The sequence below is a fragment of the Falco punctatus genome, assembly GCF_963210335.1.
Source record: "Falco punctatus genome assembly, chromosome: 9".
Classification (NCBI taxonomy): domain Eukaryota; kingdom Metazoa; phylum Chordata; class Aves; order Falconiformes; family Falconidae; genus Falco; species Falco punctatus.
The window spans coordinates 40830438-40854566 of NC_137589.1; the positions used below are offsets into that span (position 1 = coordinate 40830438).

Below are 24129 nucleotides of genomic sequence, written 5' to 3' on the forward strand. Positions count from 1 at the left end.
GAGAGCCTTTCCCCACTTCTCTGCCCCTTGAGCCTGTGTGGGGACCAAAGCACCAGGTGGCCAAAAGCAGCAGGCAGAAAGGAGAGGGTGTCTTCTCTGGCTGAGCCTGGCAAAGGCTGCCCAGGAGAGGCACAACCCCTTCACACACCATTCCTTGCCAGCCCCCTCCCCAGCACAGGCTGACAGCACTTTCCCGATCTCACCTGCCCCGGGACCCCATTCCCCCTTGCACGGGCAGGGGGTTCCTGAAGGGGAACTATGCTCTAGACGAGAGGCTGCAGCCCGCCCTGCGCACTGTTCCTGATGCTGCCTTTTGCTCCCCCTCCCCAGCACGGCTCCCATACAGAGGCAGCTGAAAAGCAGCGGTGGGAAGCACCGCAGCTGCAGAAGGAACAGGCCATTTTTAGCAGAGCAGCCTCCCTGCTGCTGGGCTGCAGGCAGAGCCGTGCTGGGCTGTGCTGCAGCGCTGCAGCCCCCCACCCCACCCCGTTCCCTTACACCCAGCAAAGGTCATGGCCCCTGCCCACGAGAGAAAGCCTGTAGTTTCATGGCACGTCCACTGGCTGGAATCTGATGGGGTAACTTGATCTCACATCTTTGAACTGCGAGTACTTTTGGGGGTGAAGTTTAACAGGGATGGGGCAGCACCTGAAGTGCAGGTACCAAATCATGGGATGCCAGGGGCTGCAAAGGGGGCATGCCGAGGGGCCTGCAGAACTTGGATGCTCCAGAGCGCAGGGGTTCAGGGTCCTCATTTTGGATGTTTCTATCCCATTTCAGGTGCTTAAAGCATTTTCTGGAGCTGTGTTTAAAATTAGAGGAGAATTTTGCCTGAGTAACGCCTTTTACTGGCAAAGCGTGGGCTGAGAGGGAGGACAACCCTATTGAGAGCTGCTGGTAACCCCTTAATGATGGGGTGAGCGATACAGCCAGGAATAGACCCACAGAGGCTGAAAGGGGAGCTCAGCTTTTCGCCCTCTGTTGCCTTTTTTCATTTCCCATCTCCCCCCATTGTGGCTCCAGCACCCTGTGGGAACCCATCTTCCACATCATGAGTATTTGTCAACTGTAGTGCTTAACCGACAGCGATGGTTTCTGCCTGGCACATCTCATGGGAGCTAAGCCTATTCTCCCAGGGCCCAAGACAGGGAGACAGCAGCTCACAAAACCCTCCTGAGAACAGGCGATGCCAGAGAAGTGCAGCAGCCCAAGGCTGGAGGTGCTCACTGAACACTGCGCTCCCAGGCCCAGCCCTGCTGGGAACTGGGGCAGGCAGGGAGAAAGCAGGAGTCCCCCCAGTCACACCAGTGTGATGACTTCCCAGCCCTGGGGCTTCAACCACCCTCCCCATCACCACGCCTTGCCTGTGTCACCAGAAACATGCCCTCTGTCACTGGAGATGGCTCCAGTCCCAGGGGCTGGCTACAGCTTGGGGCTCCAGGGAGCCAAGAAGGACCGAGTAGCATGGGGTCAGTGCCATGAAGTTGGGCAAGGCAACCCCAGCAAGCTGCCCTTACCTCTGCCCCCTTGCCTGCAATGCAGGCACAGCAAGAGCAGTGAAGGGAATCAGAACCCCATGCGGAGCTCCGTCCTCCTCCTGGGGGAATGCAGTAGCCCATGTTCCCCTCAGCAAGGCAGGAGGAAAACTGTGGGCCAAGGGACCACAACCTTTCCTGCATAAGGACGGACACATTCATCGCATCCCAGGTAGCCATCCACGCGATCCTGCCTAAAGCTCCCACTTTTGCTCCAGCTGCTTGGTTGGCCAGGAAGAGCGACCGAATTTACCTTGAGCAGCTCCTTGGGGAAGTCAGTGCCTCCATTGAGTCCCTCCAAGTTGCCAATGAAGTCGGAGCAGGACATTCTCTTTCCAATGTTCTGGGGGAGCCAGGGGGAGAGAAACGTAGGGGTTACCTTTGGGCCAGGGGCTGATGCTGGCTGAAGCAGGTCCCACAGCCCAGGAACAGCCTCCCCATCTCTGCAGCAGTGTGAGGGACCAGCCAGGTCTCCAGGAGGCTGCTTGCAGGTGTGGGGAAGCTGCCGGCTTTGCCTAGACTCTGGGAGTTGTAATAAAATAGTCTCCTTTTTCTAAGCTGGGTACTACCCACTCCCGATGGCAGCTGGTTTTGGAGTAGTCTCTCTCCCACCGCCTCTCCCCATCCACTTTTCTGTCCTCATCTCACCTCCACATCTTCTAGCTCAGCACATCTCCAAAGCCCCACTACCCCCTTCACTAGCCCCCTCCTCTTGTTCAGCCTTTCTCCTCCCCAGATGTTAGGAGTGATCAACCCTCATGGGCCCAGGGTCCCTTGCTCCTGCTCACGTGGAGCTGTCCTTGCAAGTCCTCACTCTTGCTGCAGCACCTACGGCTGGGGGCGGTGGGGTTAGACAGTGCAGGGACAGACAGGGCTGGTGGCAGCGGGAACTTACGTGTCCATGCAGATCTGTGTTGAGCAGCATCAGGGCACAGGTGAGGGTGTGGGCTCCATCTGCAGCACAAGCACAGCACAGGAATTAGAGGGTCCAGCTCCCTGCAGCTGCTGCTCCAGCCCCATTGGCATCTCAGGCAGGGCATGGGGGCTCTGAGCCCCCAGGACAGCCCCAAGCCCCCTCCTCCCAGCCCGGGCACACGGAGCACACAGCAGTCAGTGCAGTGCTGGCAGCACGCGGGTGGGTAGGTAGGAGGCCACTGAACTAAAGCTGGTCCCAAACCTGAGAGTACAGGCTCCCTTCCAAGCTTGCAGCCCCTTCAGCCAGGCAGCAATGCTGCAGCTAATCCTGCAGAGCCCCTGGCATGGCAAGGTGACACTGGCACACGGTCTGCCAGCCAGGCAGCCCACACCTCACCAGCCCCAGAGCCAGCCCAGCGCAGACCCGGCATGTGAGTGCACACACAAGAGACAGAGAGACGTGAAATAATGGTACAAAGCAGGTGTCTGTTCTGCCCCAAGTGCCAGGCACCAAAATTGTCTCACCTGGCTGTTCCCTGAGCCTCGCGAGGGTCTGAGAGCTGGGGTCTATCTGGTGAGGTGGGCCTTCCCGCGCCTCTTGTGCTAATCTGCTCAAGGTCAGAATTAAGGACGGGTTGAGCCCTAATTACGCATGATCCAACCACAGCAGGGTTTTTTAAAGAAATTATCTAAAGCATCTGTCATTTGAGGGAAATGACATCTCCGTAACTGGGGCTGTCTCCTAAGGCGTCAGTACAGGTTCTCAGCTAGCTCTCTGGCTTCAGTTTCAGCATCTTCACCGAGTGGATGAATGCATGGGCTCGCTTGAAACACACACGGGGACATGCACAGTTTCTTACCCTCCGAAGAGATGGCATTGGGATTACACTCATAATAGCGCTGGGAAAAATGAGCCAGCACTCGCTCTCGCTCTTGCGTCTCTCCCATCAGGGCCAGCTCCTTTAGAAAGGACCTGAAGAAGAAGCAGCAGCATTGGTCACACATGAAGCCCACCTTTCTCCACTCCACCTTGCACAGGAGTGGAGCTGCGTTTTCTGGTCTGGAGACACCCCTGCATGCTGGATGAAGCCCTGCTGTTGGACAGCCCTCCCAACACACCGCGGGACTCCCCTCCAAGCCCTCAGCACTATACCCTGCCAACGCATTGCAGAGATGTGCGGCCAGCTCCAGGAGCTACACCAGAGAAGGAGGTGGGGGCAACACCAGGAGGGTCCGGGCTCGAGGCCTGAAAAGCCAGTCCTAGGTGAACCTGACAGTCACCCAACTACTCCGACAATTTTGTTATGACCAGGGATACTCTTCCCTCGTGTGGCTGAGATACCATTTTGGGAATCACTCTCCCCCACGTAAGAGGTAAGAGGATCTCCAGGTGAGAGCCACAGGTTCTGCGCACTCCTGCAGATCTCTGTGTGGTACGGAGCTGCAAAGGGCATGGTCTGCTGGGACCCCACTCGGGTGGCAACCACACATACACACATGTACATGCACTCAACTCTGACCTGAGAGCCTGGTCCAGGCTCATCCCTGTGAACACGAAGAACTTCAGATATTCCCCTGCCACCATCCTGCTGAACTCATTGCTGAAATAGAAAAAGCAGGGGCAAGAGTGAGATCAACCAGACTGTGGGGACAGCTGAAGGCATGCAAGGGTGGGGTGGATTCTAGGAGGCTGGGAGCTCCCCCAGGCTGTGTGAAGCGTGCTGAGGACAGAGACACCCCACACTCCCATGAAACTCAGAGGAGTCACCCCACAGATTCAATGGGAATACTGGGCATGTACAAGAAACTGGAGAAGGTAGAGCTGGCAGGGCCCACAAGAGGTCAGCTAGCTGTCCCCCTGCCCCAACACCTTCGTGAAGCACCCAAGATGCAGTCATGGCAGGAAGGTACCAAAACTTAGATGTCTTTTAGTTTTAGGACCTTTAAAAGGAACACCTGCTGTAGATGTACCAGCCACAGGGAGTGGGCTTTGGGGTCCTGCCAGCTATTCCCCGCTAGCCCAGCGCCCTGCCAGGGCAGCAGCTGTGGGTGCATCGGGGGTGCAGGTGGGTCCCTTGCAGAACAGAATGTTCCTTGCAAATACCCACACGTACTTCTTCCCCAAGTGGCGGGCCACATCTGCTTTTTTAAAGCCATCTAGGTTGTAGAGCCTCTTGGCCAGGCGTTTGGCAGCCTCCAGGTCAGCCTTGTGCCCGTTGGAGAGGGTGTCCGTGCTGCCCAGGGCCAGCTGCTCCACGCTGTCCATCTCCGAGTCTGAGTCCGAAACCAGGTGGCTCAGGGGGTGGTCACTGCAATGGGAAGGGACGCTCCACGTTAGCCTGCCTGCAGATCCTTGCTTCGTTCGGCTTCTTGGGAAACACAGGGCCCTCACCCTGCTTTGGAGCCTCGCTGTGGGGACCTGGGGTGAACAGCCCCAGTTAGGGACACTCTGAGGTCAGCTCTGGGAGCTAAGGGAAGGTTTGGGAATGTGGCTGGAGGAGAGGTGGGGTGACAGGACAGCTCCACTGACTGATGACAGGACCAAGGCACCCAAACCTGTGTCCAAACTGGATCTGGAGGGATGGGACAGCTCTAAAGTCCCCCACCCTGAGCCTGTGAAACTGTATGTGTGGGCTCAGGCTGTGCCAAGCTCAGCCATGGTGGAGACTGGGAGCAGAAACATGTGCACATCACATGCTGTCCTACAGATCTGCACTCATTTCTGAACCTTGACAAACTCCTCGTGCTACTCTCGAGCACAGTTTCTACCCGAGACGAGATGGATATTAATTCCTTTGCTTGCCTTTTCCCAGCCACCAGCTTTAAAGCACTTCCCAGAAGGGAAAACAGAGGCAGAGAGGGTGAGGACAAAGGAAGCCCCCCCTGCCCCCCCCAGCTCACAGCGGGGTGTACTGTCTTCTTCAGGCTGCCCATCAGCTATCAGCCCACCATGCCTTACATGGCCACGTTAGGAGCTCTTGGCTGAGCCCCTGAAGCAGTCTGACTCAGAGCGCAGGAGTTATCCCGACCAAAAAGCTGGTTGAATCTAATCAACAACGAACGTTAAGCAACTCTGACCTCGCCCAAATTTTCTGGCAGCCTTCACAATGTTCCAGTCTGATTTATTTTTAAAAGTCTCTAATTGACTTTTAAGAAGCCTGCTCTCCTGAGCCAATTACCCAGGCCAATCTCCTTGAGGCACTGCTTCCTCCACGAAGGACGAGCCTCCTTGCTGCTCAGTGCCACCCGACCCAGGGGAGCCCTGTGCAGCGCTGGCAGGCTGCCCCATGGCTGGGGGGCTTCCGAGCACCTTCCTCCCACCCCCCTGGCACCCACAGCCAGTGTGCAGCGGGGAAAGCTGCTCTGTGCTCAAACCTGAGGGCCAGACGCTTCCTTGGTGAAAGCAGCTCTGACACCCGGCCAGTCCCCAGGGAGATGCACTTGGCTCAGACCACCGCTGAGCTTGGCAGTGCCGGGCAGTGATTGTGGTAAGCCCTCGATGGGTGGCTCAGGGCAGATCTGTGCCCATTTGGCCCCAGTCCTCCCCAGAGAGCCTGTCCATTACCCCATGCCACCCTGGTGGGAGCAGCTGCAAGAGTAGCCACAAGGTGGCTAGGCACTCACTGGCCCTGAGTCCGCCTGCTCTGGGGAGCTGTGCTGGGCAGGAGGTTTTCAGCACCACCATCCCCATCACCAGCACAGCCCGTCCTGTGGGCACCCCTAAAACCTCTCTTCCTGCCAAAATAGGGTGGCCACATCCAAAGGTGCTGCTGGCATGTGCTCTGGTGCTCACTGCCCTCCAGCTGTGCCCAGCTGTGCCTGCACTGGCTGGCAGGGCCAAAGCTGGCTCGACAGCAGAACAGGATGGGTGCTGCTGGGCCAGTGCTGGGCACACACACCTCGGCCCTGCTTCAGCTCCTTGTGCAGCTGCCGTGATCAGCCAAGGGCAGGGCCCACATGTTTTTCGCTTCCCAACAGCATTCCCATGCTCCAACTGCATCTTCAGAGCAAGCGGCTGCTCAGTCACCCTCTGAAGACCTTTCCATTCTTCTCAACCACCATGACTAATCACAGCTCAATAACCTGGACCTTGCCTGTCCTGCCTGAGACGTTGTCCTCCCTCACATGGCCAGTTCTGGAGCCTCCTGGGACTAACCTAGAGCTCTGAGTCTCTCCCCGTGACTTCTCTTCCTGATCCTCATGCTGGATCCTGGATGCTTGTGCTGAGCATCCAGGCATGTGACCATTTACAAAAACCTCTCTTATCCTTCAACATCTCTATCTCCTTGCAGGCTCCCAACCCATGGCTGCAATTCTTTCCTTGCTTCTTGCAGTTGGCATGCAGGGATCACAGCCATGGTCTCCAAGCAGCTTTACCAGTGGGATCTGCTGTCCCCGTCCTCACCAAGTCCCCATACTGATTTGGGGCTTTACATCAGAAAAGCACAGCCTTGCTCTTAGGATGAGGCACTACCCAGCTGTGCCATGAAACGGATTTTCTTCCAACACTCAGGCCACTCTCATGCTATTAAATACAAACCGTTGGCCCCAATGAGCTGGGAGCGCCCCAGTGGTGGCACCCGTCTGTCACCACTCAAAGCCCCAGCTGGCTTGGAGAATGTGCAGTTTAAAGAGAGAAAAACCAAAAGCCCAATCCTCAAGCTAACGGAGAACAGCATGAAGAGATATGTCCACATCTGAGGCAACTGAGGTGATGGTAATTTTCTTGCCAATGAGCTAATGTCTCAGGGTGGGTTTTTTTAGTGTACTTTCTAAAGTGACATTTCAGTTTGGCTTGAAGAAACACTGAGATAATATTTTTTACATTAGATACATTTTCAACCCGAGAGTTGGCCCACACTTAAGGAATAAATATCAAATTTGGTATTGTGCGAGTATCCTCAGCGTGCCAGAAATGAGTCATCCCCAAGCAGACCCAGTGCTAGCTCACCCGCCTCCCTGCTGCTCGCCACATCACTGGGGGCACAGGTCCCCCTGCCACCTCAGAGTGCTCACGAGACAGCCCAGGTCCCCAGCACCTATGTTGGCAGCAGCAAGGTGCTTCTGGCGGGTCTCTGTGAGGAAGGCACATGATCCAGCTCAGGGCTTGCCCTGGGACAGAGGGTCTTCACCGGCCACCTCCCACCCCAGCTCAGCACAAGGACCGCGTGCTGCTCCTCACCCTGTGGAGCTGCTGCAGGGCCACGGTCCTGCCCAGGGCCACCGCACCACAGACCCTCCTTCTCCAGGGTCCAAATGTTCCTTCTCGGGGCCAAACACTCCTTTCCTGGAGCCAGATCCTCGTCTCACCCCAATATTCCTCCTCTGGCCGACTCCCTGGAGTCCAGCAGGAGAGACCGCAGCACCTTTGCTGGCTGCAATGCAGCATGCCACTGCAGGAGCCCCAACATCGTCTCCACGTTGCCACCACAAATGGGGCTCACTCAGCACCATGTTCTCTTTGTGGCTGCCAGCAACCAGGAGTTCCAAATCTTCTCTTCTGGATGTGGGGCAGCAATGAAGCACCAGCTCAGCAAAGCCTGCTCTGGAGGGCTGACCTCCAGCTCCTGGCTGCTGTCAGAGATGTATCTGCATGGTGAGACCCTTCCCACACTGTATCTGCATGGCAGCACCCTTCCTGTACCAATGCCCTGCTCCCAGCGGTGGGGAAGGAGAGACATCTCTGGGGACAGGGTGGGCTGGGTGGCCACTGGTTCCAGCCGGGGGTGCTCAGCTGAGCTCCTGGGTTGTTCAGGTCCTGCCTGACACATTTTCAGGTGAGACACCCGCTGCAGGAAACTCAAACCCTTCAACCACAATCCAAGTGCCACTTGCTCCCCACGGGAGGCTGGTTTGCATTCTGCACCATCAAGGGACAGGGCAGGGAGCCTGGTCCGAGCCTGTGAGGGACACATGCATGGGGCAGAGCAGCACTCTGCCCTCGATTCCTGATGCCCCACACGCATGGCTAGGTGACCTATGCCTCCGCCAAATGAGCCCAGCCTGCCTAATATTGCTGCTAAGAATGTACCAGACCAGATCTTTGGCTGAGCTAAATAAATGCAGCTCCCTCCATTGGTCTCAGCGGAGCAACTTTGATTTATGACAGCCAAGATCTGAGCTGGTTCATTCCTCGCAGAATTGAAGTTAGGGCTGGGAGGACACTTGAAGGTCAGCCAGGCCAGCCTCCAGCCACAGACGGGGCTGCTCCTGCTTTCTGGCAGCTCTGGAGTCCAACCTGGTCCTCAAATCACACAGCCACAGCAGCACCCGCCAGCATTACTGCTGCCAGATCCAGGCAGGACCGAACTTTGGGCAGCTTTGCCCTACTCCCTCCTGTTTCTCTGCAGATTCCCAGAGCCTCCCCTGCAGCACCAGCTCTCTCCAGACATGCCTGCCTGTCCTCCAAGATGCCATCCCACCAGCCCCTCTTGTGGGGGGCACAACTACTCCTGCAGAGGACAGGGGCTGACTCTGCAATACCACCAAACAGTTTCAGGAGTCAGCCTCAAAATCTGGTTGCTCACCTGCTGGGTGGAGGGTTATCTTCTCCTTCAAAGTCACAGATGCCATGAGGTCAGTGTAGGGAAACCCAGGTCTCTCAGACCCTTGGGCAAAGCCCAGCCTAGGTGCTCTGGGTCAGACCTGGGGCTGGAATTAACGCCTGACACAAGGGGTTGCATCCCACAGGGATGTGCCACTGCCCATGCCTCTGCCAGCTGCCCCCATCCTCTGTGCCATGGAAGGCTGATGCGTTCTCTGTCCCAGCTCCTGCTGCCCTTCATGGCTTAACACAGAAATGCCATGGGGAAAGTCCCCCCAGCCCGGGCTTGTGCCCCATTTCTTGTATGCCAACACTTGTTGGGGAGACCTCTTCATCCTGTGCCCTAGCTTTGTCCCTCCCTTCCCTATTTCCATCCTTTCCTCACCCCTCCTTCTCTGCTCACCCTCACCCACAACCTCCCACATTACACCCCAAATCCACCCCCCAGGGCCCCAAACTGGGCACAGCTCTCAGGGTATTATCTCACCAGTTTGCCCAGTGCCAACCGGGACCTCAGGCCAGCTGACAGACCTGTACTGGCCTTGGCGAGGAACACCAGCTCACCAACTGCTGCAGTGGGACCTTACAAAGAAGCACAGCGGAGCTTACCTTGCCCCTCACTGTGGTATCTGGCCCTTTTCACCAAGTGTTTTGCAGCCCTTTGCTGCTGCTTCTCCTGCCTGCCCTTCCTTCTGTCCTGCCCTAGGCGATGATCCCGATTCAGGTCCCAGCAGAGCCTGCCTCGCTCGCCTCTCGCAGGGGGGGCATGTCACGTCCTCTCCCTCTGCTGGCACTCCTCAGGGACCAGCATGGCTGTGCCCAGGGCCAAGGCCAGCTCCAGGGGAGCACCATGGGCAGGGGAAGCTGGGTGGCTGGATTTTAGGGGGCTTGCACCCCCAGAGAGATGCAATTTGCCCATTTACATCCAATTTGCTTGTCTGTGGGGCGGGTAGCCCCGGGCTGCGTGCAGAGTGAGGTGGCATGCTGGGCACCCACTTGCACCCAGCAGCGTGGCAAATTCCAGCAAGCTGGACCTGCATTCACAAAGTCTGGCTGCCAACACAGGAGCAACCTCTCTGCAGTCCCCAGGGCTGCCCTGGATCCCACCCTGCCATCTCACCAGCACCGCATCAGCCCCGGCCAGCCCCAGAGGGAGCCCCCCAGCCCTGGAGGGCTGTGCCCCCACATGCGGTCTGCAGGTCACCGTCAGGGCCCTGGGGACAGCCTGCTTTAACCACAGCCCTCTGCCTAGCGAGAGTGGGGGACCTGCACACCTTCCCCTCCCACCCTAACAGGGTGATAACCTACTCACAGAGCCTCTGCCCCATGCTGGGAGTGCTGCCGCGGGATGTCCTGGGGAGAGGGTCCCACATTGGGACCCTTGCTGCTCAGCCACTGCTCCCTCCCTTTCAGCCAAGGCCACTGGAGGAGGTGCAGGCACACCAGTGCCCGGGGAGGCTGGGTCTGCACTGAGGCACACTCCCCATGTACAAGGTCAAGAGTCTTAAGATTATCGCCTGCTGAGGGACATCAGAGCCTTGATGTGAGCTGCAAGGCTGCGTGACCCAGGGCCATCGGCCACAGGGGACACTCCCCTGCAATGCAGGGGGCATCACTGGTCTGGCCACCCCTGCCACTGAGAGAGATGGCAAGTCACAGGCTGCAGGGCCATCCCCAGCCCATCGCAACAATTAACGACAAAGGGTTTGGGGGCACAAGGGGGGCAGCTGCAGGGCAGCACACACAGGCCTGGCATTTGTCACCAGTCACCCCCCATGCCAAAGCCCTGCAGCCTGCAGTCACCTCTGCCAACCCTGAGACTGACAGCCAGTGTAAAGCACAGCCTCCCCCACAGACACCCCCCCCTGCCTGGGGTCCCCAGGCCATCTGAGCTAGTGTCAGTCCATTTGTACTGCTTGTGGCCGTGGCCAGTAACGAATGCCCCGCTCTGGTCCCAGTGGCATGGGTGATGTGGTGTTATGGTGGCTGCTGATGTTCCTTAGTTCCTTTCCCCAGCAATTTCCATTAAACACCCCTTAATGGGAGCATCACAGGGATACTCCCCGCTCGAGCAGATCAGCCCTGCCAGGCACCAGGAGCTGCTGGCTCCAGCTCATGGGAACCTTTAAGGAATCAGCCCAGTCACTTCTTTGTCAAACTACTTGGGAAGCTTCAGCTTCATGGTCTGTTACACTTGGACTCTAGAAAGTTGGTAGCACCAGTGATGGGGAAAGAGGAAATTTCTTGGACCTCTCCCTTGCCAGAAAGCCCTGCCCACCAAGGGCTGACCCTGCAGATGATGGACTGTCTCAGCCCCTGGCATCCCATGCCTTCCCTGCTTCCCAGTCTAGTTCCTGCTCCCGGTCCCAGTCTCCACTCCTCTCCATGGCACAATAGTGGATCGCAGCTGCACCCCCCTCCCTGCCCACCGTCGCCCACAGGGGCTGCAGGGGAGGCTTCCCCCATGCCAAGGAGCAGAGAGCTGGGCTGCTGCCTGCCAGGGGGCTGTGGCAGGGCCCTCCTTCCCCACGCCTCATTTCCCACCATCTTTTCCTGCAGCCTCCGCTTCAGGTCAGCGCTGGCAGCATGGCAGGTCTGAACATTGCCCGCAGACAGGCAAGAAAGGGGGCCTGGGTGGGTCTAAGAGAAGAGCTGTGCAGGGACCTGCCAGGAACCAAAGGAATCATATTTTAATGGGAAAGACAGTTGCTTGGGGCTCTGCATGTGCAACAGAAGGCGAGGTTGGTGTTTGCAGTGCTGTGGAAAGCCCAAACCTCGGGGTCCCCAGGCCAGGGAGCACACTGTGGGCTGTGGCTGCATTTCCCCTGCGGTCCCCTGCCACCCAAGCAGAAGTACTCCTGCTTGCGGGGGCTGGCAGAGGAGAAGGGGCTCAGCAAAGATGCAGTTGGGGGGGGGACACACAACACCCCTCCATGGCCTGTGCTGCAGCCCAGCACTGCTCTGAAACCTGAGCTAGGAGGGGAGCACGGTGCCGCAGCATCCTTGGCACTGCCAGTGTGCTCTGTGCTCCACTGACTATAAACCAGGGAGGAAAAACCCCTGTTAAGCCACCTCATTGCCGTTCTTGCCGCCAGCTGTGTGTCTGCACCCTCCCAGCGCACCTGTCCTTCACACCCTCACCTCCCTGTGCCCCTGCAGCAGTGGCACAGCGGCACTCCATGGGCAGTAAGTCAGACACTGTCCTCCCAGTTTCTCCAGGGCACTCTGTTTCGCTCCCTTGCCTTGGCAGAGGAATAGGAAGCCAATTGTCCCTGCAGAGAGCACTGATCATGGCTGGATGCTGCCACTCTTTGCTGCCTCGTGCCTCCCCAACATCACTAGCTTTACTGCACAAACCTTGCCCAGACTCTGTGCCATCACATCCCCAGCGTCAGTGCCCCAAAAGAAGGGAATCACTGCCCCAAAATTCTGTTGCAGTAATCCAGGGACCAAGGAGCAGATGTGATGCCCCACTCTCCTCTCTTAACTGCAGGCACCAGGGCTCAGATCCCCACCTGGCCACCCCAAGTTGAGCCTACGAGGATGGTGCAGGTTGCAATAAGAACTGACATTAGGTTTGGTCTGGAAAAGACAAAACCCAAAAAAGTTCAGTGTGGGAAAGTCCAAAGCCTAGAAAGTGGATGAGGGATTGAAGAGGCTCTGGCATTGCACAGAAGGTCACCTGGCAGAGAGACCTTGTGGGGAGGCAATGCAAATAGTCATGCCAGCACTGGCCCTCCTAAGACATCAAATTCCCCGAGAGCTACCAGCTCGGCAGCTGAACCACAGCACCAGACCTGACATCCTGGTTGGACCTGACCACACTCTGGATGAACGTTCCCTGGAAAAGGGAAAGGATGTGGCTTGCCAACTTGCCACATGGCAAGTGCCTCAGCCCAAGACCTTGTTGGAAGCGGGATGAGTGCAGGAAGGCAGTGCCTCAGCCTGGACATGGTCTCACACAGGGACAGGTTGGAAGTGGTGGGGCCAAGCTCCCCCAGCCTGCTGCACCAGAGATCTCCCCAGGCATGGGGCAGCCATCTGGAGCCCAGGTGCAGGCAGGCTTGGAGCAACGTACAGGGAGGCTCTGGTGGGCTGTGCCCATCTCCCAACGTACACGAGGCTGAGGAGGTTCCAGAGGCCAGGACAATAGGTACAAGACCATGGAACTCTTGTCCTCAAGAAACAAGAGGCTGCTACTCAGATGGTGAGGGGTGCAGCAGTATCAGGAAGTCTTGGCCTCCAGGACGGAAAGGCTGCTGAATTTCTACTGGTACTCAACTTCTGACTGGCCTCTCCCCACAGCCACCATGGATGATGGAGTGTCCTGCTATGGGAACCACCACGGGATTGAAGTCCTGGGACAATCTGTTTGCTAGGCTGGAGAAAACCTCACAACCCCCCAGCACTGACAAAGCTGGCAAAAATGAAAAAAGGAGATGACCTCCCATTGACGTGCTACTACCGTGGTGATCGCTGGCCTCATCAGAAAAGCTAGCACTCCCCGTCCTGACCCTTCCCCACTTCCCCAGAAACACAGCTTAGGCTCCGGCTGCAAAACACGCCACACAGGGTTAGACCCCACACTGAGCCTCGGTGGCCCAGCTGGACAGCAAGCAATTTTGGTCACTCACCTCATGTTGGAGGCCAAAGGGGTACCAAAGCTGTCCTCTGAGTGGCAAGGGCTGTGCCGAACACCCTTCCTTCGTCTCCCCCGCTCCTCCTCCCTCTCTGTCCAGGGGGCATCTGTGGCCGAACTGGTCCCAGAGTCTGGCTCCAAGTGAGCCAGAGGAGCAAAGTTCTCCTCAATCAGCTTTGCGCTGTCTCGGATCTGTCCCTGTATTTCTGGGGTGAGGGTTGGGAGGTCAAAAGTGAAAAAGGTCCCGTGGGTGCGGGCTGGGGAGGAGAGAATGTCAATGGAGTCCAGGCTGGTGTAAGATGTGCCTTTGGCTCGATGGGACTCCATGATGCTCTCAAAATGCTTGCTGAAAGAGTCCATGCCATCCTTGGAGAGGCTGTGCCCTAGGAGGAAGGGCACTGGAGACTTGAGCATATCCTGTGTGTCCCGGTCCATGATCCTAGAGGGAAAGAAAGTGAGAAGAGCAGGTCACTGAAAAGCAAAGGATCAAAGCCCCAAAACAAAAGCCCACACACTGCTCCAGAAGGAAATTGGGGAGGGCAGAAATCTCCTCTGAACATCTGTAGACCTCCAAGGAAATGCCTCACCTGCCCAAGACATCATGGGAAGAGGGACAGGGCTGGCCTCCCTCCAGACACATGCTTCTCCTTTAATGCACCACAGACTTTTGTTCCTTTAGTAGTTCATCCTCATAAGAAGCTTATGAGATGGCTACTGCTCCCAGTCACTCGACTTGAGCTTATATCCAATAAAGGGCTCAAGCACCAGAAGCAGGATGTGATTCAGCTCAATTTCTAACCAAATCTGGAATTGGCTGAGTTTTCCACAAGCTTTCAGATCTCCCAGCATCCAGAAGGCTCCTTCTGAAGCTGCTCAGGACAGTGTGGCACCTTCCTCCATGAATGCAGCACCGTGGTTGCTGAGCACCACCCTCAGACCATGCCCAGCACCCACCTACCTGCAAGGTCTGCTGGCTGGTCCCAGGAGATGTCTGAAACTCAGCATGAGGTGGTGCTGAGCCCCAGGTTTCTCAAGGCAGTACAGAGGGAACCTCACACCCAGCTCTGGGCTTGAGGACCTGAGCTGGCCCATGTCCCAGAGGCCAGGCTTGGTCCTGGCTCACCATCTTGTCAGGGATCAGCTTGTCTCCAATGCAGATCTGGGTCCAGCCCAACACAGAAGTTTCTAAACCCTGAAGACCCAAGTGCTTTGTCCTGTAAATTAGGGGAAGCGCAGCCTGCCCATCTGTCTGAGCATCAGGGATATTTCCAACCCTGGCAACATCAAAGCTCCAGCCGTACAGGCATAAACACAGCCCTAAAAGCCTACTTTACTCATAAGCCGCTATCATTTTATTAAAGCGGCAGAAAAGCACTTCTTATGCCACTCTCTCCTCTGATTAAAAGAGAAGAACGGCTCCAGCTTGTCATAACTTTTGTTATGAACAAACAGCTTCGTGCAGATGGCTGAGAAGATGCATTTCTGTTACAAGCACTAAATCATTTTCATTCATTAGCCTTCACATATCGCTCAAAAATCTCACCCTGATTACTTCAGCAGGCCAAGAGCTGGCAGCTTGGCTCCCCCAGAGTGCTGGCTGGCTCCCAGGGGAGCACAGCGAAGCCACCTGCAGGTAAGCAGGGCAGGGGAGAGGCTGGACTCGCCCATCCACCAGCACTTCCCTGGCTGCACAGCACCGTGTGATGCTCTTACCATGCCCATAGAAGCCCCAGGAGCAGCTGCCTCTGAGGTGGCTTTCTGGCAAGGACAAGGCAAAGGAGACCTCTATAACATCTGCAGATGAGCTTTACAGATGTGATGTGCATTCACAGTTCCTACCACCCAGCTGTGTGCTACTGAACCAAGCTAACGCTGCTGACTTAGTTTTGTGCCTCGAATCTTTAAGGAGGGCGATGGGCTGTGCCAGGGAGGACAATGCCAGCAGACAGAAGGGACCTTCTTCCTAGAAGAGGGAGCTGGGCTCATTCTTGTGATCAAGTATATTGCCACCAAGCCACAGGAAAAGCACAGCTGGTTTTGTCTACACCGTCCAAGCTCTGGAAGCAATCTTTCCTCCCCGAAATATTAAGCACAAAGCTGTTCATCTCCAGAAAGATCTAGTCACAGCAGCCAGGCTCAACACTGCTTGCACACACCACTCCTGTTTGGACACAGATATTTCATCAGCCCCTGCTGCACTGCCCATCCCCCCGCCCCAGCCCCCCCAGGAAGGGTCACCACACCATCACCAAGCCAGACAAATGTGGCTGGGAGGAGCAGAGAGGAGGGGACGCAGAATCTGTAATTGAGCATCTGCGCAAGGGTGATGGCAGCGGGAAAGTAAATAGGTTTCCAGCCTGGAGCTGGGGTGGGAGAGGCGGTCACAGCCTTCCTTGGGAGAGGGCCAGGTGGGTACAGAGGGGAAGCAGATCCCAGGAGCCTACAGCCACACTGCATTGCATGTTAGTGCCAAAGCCAGCAGGGGAAGGTCTGCCCCCGGGATGGCTGATGGAGGGGAAGGGGCTTGCCCCTTCCCCCCGCCTGGTGCTGCAGAGCCATCCACAGCAGCGGGGAGAAGAGGGAAAAATCTCTCTCCCTCAGCCCCTCACAGTGGTGTTCTCTCTCTGCTAAATGCTCCTACGACCCTCCAGACCCCTGGCTGCCCCAGCCGTGCCCCATTCCTCCTGCCTGCACAGACATGGCAGGCACTGTCCGGGGATCCCAGCTGAGCAAGAAGAAGGTGATGCTATATAGCACCACCCAGCAGCCCCTCACCTTATTCCTCTCTGAACAAAGCTCCTGTACAGACCAGCCCCAGCAGCTCCTTGCGCTTCCCCCAGGCTCCTTCACACATCTTCTCCAGCCTGGCAGCTGCCTGCTCCTAGGGCTCAGTGTCCAACCTCCAACCCGTGCTCAGCCACAGCTATACCAACCACAGGCACTGCAGCCCCCTCCAGGTGCCCATGCTCCCCTGCCATGTCCTCACCATCACGCTGTGGTCATGCTGCCCACCCCTCCCGTCCTCCCCCAGCTCACTGGCAGATGTCTTCCGTCATTGCCCTGAGCATTGCCCCGAGCATCCCCCTCCTTCCAAGCCTGTGGGACGTGGGGGCATCACCCTGAGCTGTGGCTCTGCAGCCACCTTGAGCGCTGGGGCAGAGGCTCAGCCTCAGCACAACACACCAGAGGCTTGTGGCTACTGAGGCAGGTTAAGCACATGCTTAAGCATTTGATGAAATCGAAGCCATAACCATTTTTTTAATCCCCAACAAGCCTTGCCCTGTAGCCAGCTATTTTCTCACCTCCGAGGAGCGAGCACAAAGGCTCTGAAAAGGCTCCCCAGGTAGTAAATCCAAGGGCTTTCCTGGACAAGGCTGCTCTGCTTGCAGGGAGAACAGGCGCCTCTGCTCCTGCCAGCCCCCCATGTCTCAGGGGCATGGGGCACCCCCCAGCAAAGCCTCTTCTCTCCTATCAGCCCAAGGCACCCTTGCAGCAGCTTCTCCAGCATGTCTGCTGATGCTTAAGGAGGAAGGGAATTGATCCAGCTCTTGCTGACGGGTTTTGGCTCTCCAGGACTAACAGGAATAAAGACGGTAAAGGCTTAGACTAGTCATTAAGAGTCAGTAGTTCTGACTCTATCAAGGAGAGGATTTGCTGGAAGAAGACACCATTTCTTCTGTCGCTTTCCATGTCCCGTTTGATTTGGTGTTGGATTTTTTTAGCTGTTAGCACCCTCTCTTATTTTGGGAGGGTAAATCACCAAAGATGTCCTTTAGCCAGAATATGAAGGACAACAAGACAGCACTAAGCTGAAATCCCCCTTGCAGTGGGTGCTAAACCCTGAAGGCTAGATTTTCAAAGGGATTTACATGTCTAAATGCTGCAAATCAGCATCCAAAGGTGCTTCAGTAATTTTGAAGGGCTGGTCCTTCCCAGCTACCAGGACATGCCTGGGGTACAGCAGCTCCTGCAGCAGCAGAGTGGTTCTGGCTCCAGGGAGCCCAGGGGGCTTCTATTTCTGTATCACCCCAGCATCACCCCTCCTGTCAGCAGGCAAAGCAGAAAGCTTGAAGTAGAAAACATCAATACTGGTGACTGGTAAACAGGGAGGAAGACTGCAGCTGCAGAGCTCAGAAACGGTGTGTAAGCAAAAACCCAGGCCTGTGATGCAGGGACCAAACAAGCTCATGGTTTGAAGCTCAGGATTTTCAAGATGCTGCCTGCACGGTCTGCACCTACTTGGGGAATATTCAGGGGTCTGCAAAGTGAAAAAAACACTGGTCTACACAGAAGCCATGTAAAATGAACATGATGTCCCTATATGCACATTGGTAATTAATTACACCAGGAGCACTGTCTTTAGGGGCAACAATGCATTTAAGGACACATCCCGGCTTCTAGCACTGTCTGGGGAGCTACAGGAAGGTGTCTCAGGGGGCAAGAAGCAGGCCTAGGCTTACAAGCTCAGAGGACCTGTAGCAGACCTAGTACATACTTGGAAATAAAATACCACTACACAAGATAATTGTTACAATAACCTGAAGAACTTCTTTGCAGTGATAATAACTTTACACAAAACTTCCATCACTATTCATTTGGGAAAAAAAATATACTAAGAATGGCTTATTTTCTGCTTTTCTCTAGAACCTGAAGTTTTTGAGGACAAGGTGGGTGGCAAGGAGGGATGAATCTGTCCCCTCCACCAGAGATGCAAGGGCTGGACAGACTGGCAGGAGCCCAGCTCCCCATGTGACACACACCTTCCCTCCCCATCAGCCCAGCACCTTTGTGCTTCTCCTTCCCAGCACAGGGGCACCACTGGGGCTTATATTTTCATTATCTTTTCCCATTGCAGACATCAAACCTTCCCTTTTCCTTTTCCTCCACCTAAATGCTCCCTGCCTGCCCTTTGCACAGCCAGGTGAGGGCATGCTGCCATGTGGTGTCTCAGGCATCGCACTGGCTTTGTGCTTCCCAGGCGAGAACTCTCCCCACTCCTGCAGAGCACTTGCTGATGATGCTGAGCCCCCTCATCTCGGGATACATGTCAGGAGATGCCCTTGGCTGCCACTGCCCACACAGGCACCTCCTGCTCCCTGCCAGGGCCTTTCCTCTCCTGGTGGCTGTCCCACAGAGTGCGCTGGAGCTCCTGCCCTCATGATACCTCCTGTGGCAGGCAGGTGATGCCCATCACTCCTCACAGTCAATCCACCACTCCAGGGGACACTCCACAGGCAGAGTCTTATGCCACCAGGCCAAAATGCCACCTCCCACAGGTCCTAACTGTCGGTGCCCAGCAAAGGGCAGATGGCAGCTCGGATGGCGTTAGCTGCCCACAGGCAGGTAACTGAACGCTGGCCTTGGCGTCAGCCACCCCATCAGCATCCCAGCAGGCTTTTTCTGCCACACAAGTTAACACAAAAGACAACAAAATGTTTTTTCCAGCCCAACACATCCCCCACTCTTACCCAAACATGGCAAACACCTACAGAGGCCAAGCAAAAGAGATAGCTCCTGGCACTGATGCGGAGCCACCTGTGGAGGGGAGGGCAGCCCAGCAGCGCCTGCCAGCACGCAGCAGCTCCAGGACGTGGCCTGGGCTCAGGTGCCCTGACACTGTCACCCCAACGCCCGGCAGCACTGGGGCAGGACATAATTCACCTGGTGGGACTCGTGCTGGGAAGCCTCGCTCAGCCAGGCGACCTGAACTGGAGGGCTCACCCTGGGGGAGTGAGGCTCGCAGCACAGCGCCCAGGGCTGGATCACCCACAGCCCTACCCTTCCCACAGGGCGCTGAGGGGCTTACTCCCAGAGCCAATCCCAGCGGGACAATCCAGGACCCCGTCTGACCCACACACAGAGCTCACATGGAGCTACTGGGATTTTTGCCTCAGACACTCTTTTGGCAGAGCCCATTCTGCCATGCAAGGGACAATAAGGAGGGTGAGAGGAGCCTTTTGCCCACGCGCATGAAGCCTCACCTTTCCCTGTTCTCCTTCCTCATAGCCTCAAACACCTCATCATCCTCATCCACGTCCCCATCCTGTGGCCCATCCTTCTGGCAGCCAGTGCCTGGGGCGGGGGGCTCCTCCGGTGTGCTGTTCCTCCTGCCCGGAGTGCCCCCAAAGCTTGGGTTGCTCTCGCTGTCCTTCTGGCTCTCAATCGCTGAATCCACCTCCTCCTTCTCTGCCAGGATATCGTCAATGTTGGTTTCACGATAGCACCTCAGTGGCACTGTGTCCAGGTCTGTCTCCGAGTACTTCACTGTCCTCTTTATAATCCCAGTCTCGCAGGAGATGGGCTTCTGGCTGCCCGGAGGAGACATCTCTATCTCCACCTCCACGTGGCTCAGGCTGTGCTTGGGCACCAGCCCCGGTGACTCGGCAGGCAGCGAGTGGACGGGCTTCTGGGGGGGCTCAGCCAGGGGAGCGGAGTCAGGTACAGAGGAGCCTGCAAGGGACCCCTGAGCACTCAGGGTCACAAAGTGCTGGGGAGCCGCTCCTGCGGCATCACACACACCCCAGGAGTGGGGTCACACATGTGGTGGGCACCAAGGAACAGGGATGGGGAGCCAGAAGGAAAAAGGGTGGGAGAGGGAGAGACAGGGAGCTGTCAGCGCTGGTGTGCCCACATGCAGCCCTGAGCCCCCACCCGAACCCCAAACCCTTCTGCAGAAGCAGCCAGGGGCTGCTGGGGCTCAGGGCTCTGTATCGCCCACTCTGCACGACACTTCGTATGGCAGTTGGCAGGTGCAGGATCTGGCCCCAGGAGGACACAGACTGGCCGATGTTGAGGGAATCTCAGCTGTCCAGTGGGCACTGACCAGCCTGGAGGGACAGACAGCCCCAGGGGGAGCCTCAGCAGCAACTCGAGCTTGCAAAAGAGGGGTCGGTGCAGCTGTGGGCATCCTCCCTGCCAAACTTCTTACCTGTCTGCGGGGCATCCGAGGAGCCGTAGAAGAATTCCCACTTGGCCCGGGCAATGCGCTGGGCATGGGCTGAGCTCTGCCGGTGGTAAGGCCAGGCGCTGCCCTGCGGAGGGGAGAGTGGTGAGCAGGCAAGGAACTGTGGGGCAGAGCTTGCGCCTGGAGCGGGGTGCCCGGCACCTACCTGGGCTCGGGGCTCTGGCTTCAGGGAGCTCCTGGCGAGGGTGGGGAAGTCCTCCGGCAGCCCGTTGGCGAGGGATCGGCAGAGGCCGTCAGCATTGAGGGCACAGGGCTCCTTCCCACAGGGACGCGTGTCCCCCGGGGTCCTGCCCCCGGCCAGAAGCGGGTCAGATGCAGATGCCTCCATCCTCAGTGTGTGCAGGAGCCGCTCCTGGGGCAGGGGTTGGGGCTGAGGAGACCCCGTGCCCCCAGCAAGCTCCAGGCTGCGGCTGAGGCTGCGGGGGCCGTTCTCCCAGCAGGGCTGGGGGGGCTGTGGGCCACCCAAGGTCCGCACACTGGCCTTCTCAATGAAGCGGAAGGTGACGATGGAGCTGTGTCCCTCCGGGGCCGTCGCCACCAGCGGGCTGCGGCTACCCAAGGAGGAGAGCACTGGGCTGGGTCTGCCCCGCCGCGGGGTGCAGGGGGCTGTCAGGCGCCCCGTGCCCGGGCAGCCCCCATTGCCAAAGGCAGCCACCTCCACTGGCTTGCGGGCCAAGGAGCCAGTGCTGTTGTAGAGTCCAAGGGGGCATCGGTGGGAGTCGGAGGCCAGGCCCTTGCGCAGGAGGTAGAGGCGGCCAGCATTGAGGTTGGGGGTGAGACAGCGTGGGGGGGTGCCCCTCCCAGCCTTGGGGCTTCCCCCCGCCAGCCAGGGCCTCTGGTCCAGCCCACGGGCAAACGGCGGGGGCGAGGTGGCACAGCCCTCCTCAGGGTGGAAGCGGACAGGTCCTCCCACCTGGGCCATCCTGCCGGAGGAGGGCACGGAGACGTCAGGTCTGGAGCCTGGCAGGATGACAAGGGGATGGCAAGGTGGGTTCCCGGCACCCCTGAGATGATGGCCAGGTCTTGGGGTGACACATCCTCAGGCAGCCCTGAAACAAGGGCGAGGAGAGCTGGTTAGGGGAAGGAGGACACCAGACAGAGTCTGAGGCCATGAGGAAGAAGAGAAAAGGTGCCTTGCCCTCATAGCAGGAGAAAGGGATGCTCCAAGTGAAACAACCCCCTTCAAGCCTCCTGCTGCAAGAAGCAGGCAAGCTTCATTGTGGGCTTCATACCAGCTCAACCATGGGAACACTGGCAGCCTTTTGCTTGGTCCCCAGGCACCCAGAGTGTTTGCTTTCTCCCCAGAGTGCCAGGATGCTCTGGCACTCGCCCCACAGACCAGAACCCCAGACACAGTGAGAGAGCGTACTACGCACTTTGAAACAGGTTTCATTCATCATGCTTTAGGCTGAATCTATTCACTACCTACAGCCTACTGCAATAACTTAATAAGGGGGAAAAAATGATACACTGGATCACTGAGACATCCTCCAATTGTACTTGCTCAAGGAGTTTAACATGAGCAGCACAGGCAAGGAGCTTCTCCCTTTGGAGGCCAACCTGGGTTTAAAGTGTGTCACACCAGCACATGCAGCAGCCTCTACCAGGGGTGCAAACAGAGCTGTCAACACCCACAGATCCAAAAAGCAGGGTTAGAACCATCTCCAGCCCTGGAGGAACGCTCACCTGCCTGCCCACCTCTGCCCAGACACCATGTATCCAGAGGTGGGACCAGTCCCCCTCAGCAGCTGCAGGTGGCTGTGGGGGAAGGCAGGACCCTGAGCCCCCATCGACTCTGCAGGCAGGGCTGCTGACATTTTTCTTTCTCCCAGCAGAAATAAAACTTGTACTCATCCTTCACAGAGTTTCTCTGAATTCCTCATGTGCAGAGAAGACTCTGCCTTGGCTGCTTCTGCCTTCTGACAGACGCCAAGATACTAAGTCCCTCACTTAGATCTCATCATTTGAGAGTGAGAAACCAAATGCCAGATGCAAAAAGAGGAAAGCATGGTTTCTTCTCCCTGTTTCTGAATGCAAGCCAGACAGGGTTAAATTGCTGAAGGATGGGGCACTGGATTTTCATGGGTGTTTAGGCTCCAGAGATGCAGAGACATAACTTCATGAAATAGCCCGTATCACCCGTGTGGGGCAGGCGCCCATCTATCTGCATTATCACACTGCTAAAAAGTCTGGCTCCTGCTAAGCAACAGCAATCTGTAATTCACTCACCACAAAAATATACTGTTTTGCTTTATATATCAGTTACCATTTTAGCAGGTTTTTTCTCCTGTTATGGTTGTGTTCACATTCAAGGTTGCTGAACTTAACTGATAAATAATGAAGATGCGGGGTTCATATATTTCAAATGAAATTCCACTTTTTATCTCAACGCAGACTGACACAGATGCCAAGGGAAAAAAAAAGTTATCACTAGGGATAGCTGGCATTCGCTGTAACATAACAAATCTACAAAACCCAGCCTATCTCAATACATGTGAGCTATTACTAAAATAAATGGGATAACCATAGCGTGTCCTCCTGGTTATCAAAGGAGAATGATCAAATCCAGAGTAAAGGCTATGCCCACCTGCAGCCTGCGGAAGCTGGATGGCTACACCACCCAGCGGAGTGAGCTTTTCATTAATAATGAAAGGTAAAAAGCACAACTGCAACCACGATGAAAAATCAATGACGGAGCTAAGGCTTCTGCATGCTGATTTAAATCGTGAATCAAACCTATGCTCTTTAAATCACCGTGATGAATGGGCTGGGCTGCAAGGCAGCGGCGGGCTGGGGTGAGCCGTGTGAGGGAGAGCTGGCGGGGGGCTGCCCGGTCAGCCCGGGGCACGCCTCCGAGGAAGCCCCCGGCAGCTGCGGCGGGGGGTCGGAAGCTGCGCGTCCGTGGGGGGGTTCATCTGAGCCATAAGCCACCTCGCACGTACTGGAGACTTGCTCCTCCGGCGGCCCCAGGGGTGCCCCGGGGTCCGTCCCGGCGCCGTGCAACAGGGGCCGGGCAGCGCCGGGCGGTGCGGGGGCAGCAGGAGCTGCGGGGGCGGGCGGGGGCAGCAGGGGGAGCACGGGTGGAGCGGGGGGAGCAGGGGGGGTGCAGCGGGAGCAGGCGGTGCAGCGCTGATTTCACACCGCGGGCCTGCGGGGGCCGGACGCGGTGCCGGTGGTGGCAGGGGACGGGGCAGAGCAGGCGGCGGCTGAGCCGGGGCACCGGTGCCTCTGCATCCCAGAGGGACACGAGGCGGTTTCGGGGGACGCAGCTGTGACCGAGGAGGGGCGCCTGGCGGCCCTGGGACCAACAGGGGACCCTTTCCTGGGGGGTGTCGAGGTAAGGAACGTGTCCCGCTTCCAAGCTGGAGCTGAGCCTGCCTCCCCCTCCCCACCCCCCCCAGCCCGGCCTCCCTCGCCCGGTACCTCCCGTCTCGGCGGGATCAGCCCTGAGTGGATGTGACATCCATCCGGATGAGGAGGGAGCCCCCGCCCGCCCGCCCGCTCCCTCCGCACCGGCACACCGGGGCGGGTC

The 24129-nt window shown here is 57.2% G+C and overlaps 1 protein-coding gene across 7 annotated transcripts in view; it reads right to left on the minus strand.

Annotated features, from left to right (window-relative positions):
• Positions 1 to 24129, minus strand: part of PSD (pleckstrin and Sec7 domain containing) — a 47356-nt gene that overhangs the window by 13670 nt on the left and 9557 nt on the right. For 4 of the 7 annotated variants that reach the window (XM_080400784.1, XM_080400783.1, XM_080400782.1 and 1 more), the window contains 9 exons: positions 20743 to 21646; positions 20562 to 20664; positions 19615 to 20134; positions 13629 to 14072; positions 4559 to 4759; positions 3971 to 4051; positions 3311 to 3423; positions 2431 to 2489; positions 1789 to 1878 (listed from right to left, as the gene is read on the minus strand). In XM_080400784.1, the coding sequence (XP_080256910.1) occupies positions 1789 to 1878; positions 2431 to 2489; positions 3311 to 3423; positions 3971 to 4051; positions 4559 to 4759; positions 13629 to 14072; positions 19615 to 20134; positions 20562 to 20664; positions 20743 to 21519 (2388 nt within the window). In that variant the 5' untranslated portion in view covers positions 21520 to 21646. The remainder of the gene's footprint in view (positions 1 to 1788; positions 1879 to 2430; positions 2490 to 3310; positions 3424 to 3970; positions 4052 to 4558; positions 4760 to 13628; positions 14073 to 19614; positions 20135 to 20561; positions 20665 to 20742; positions 21647 to 24129) is intronic. The other 3 variants (XM_080400785.1, XM_080400787.1, XM_080400786.1) reach the window with 3 other exon arrangements.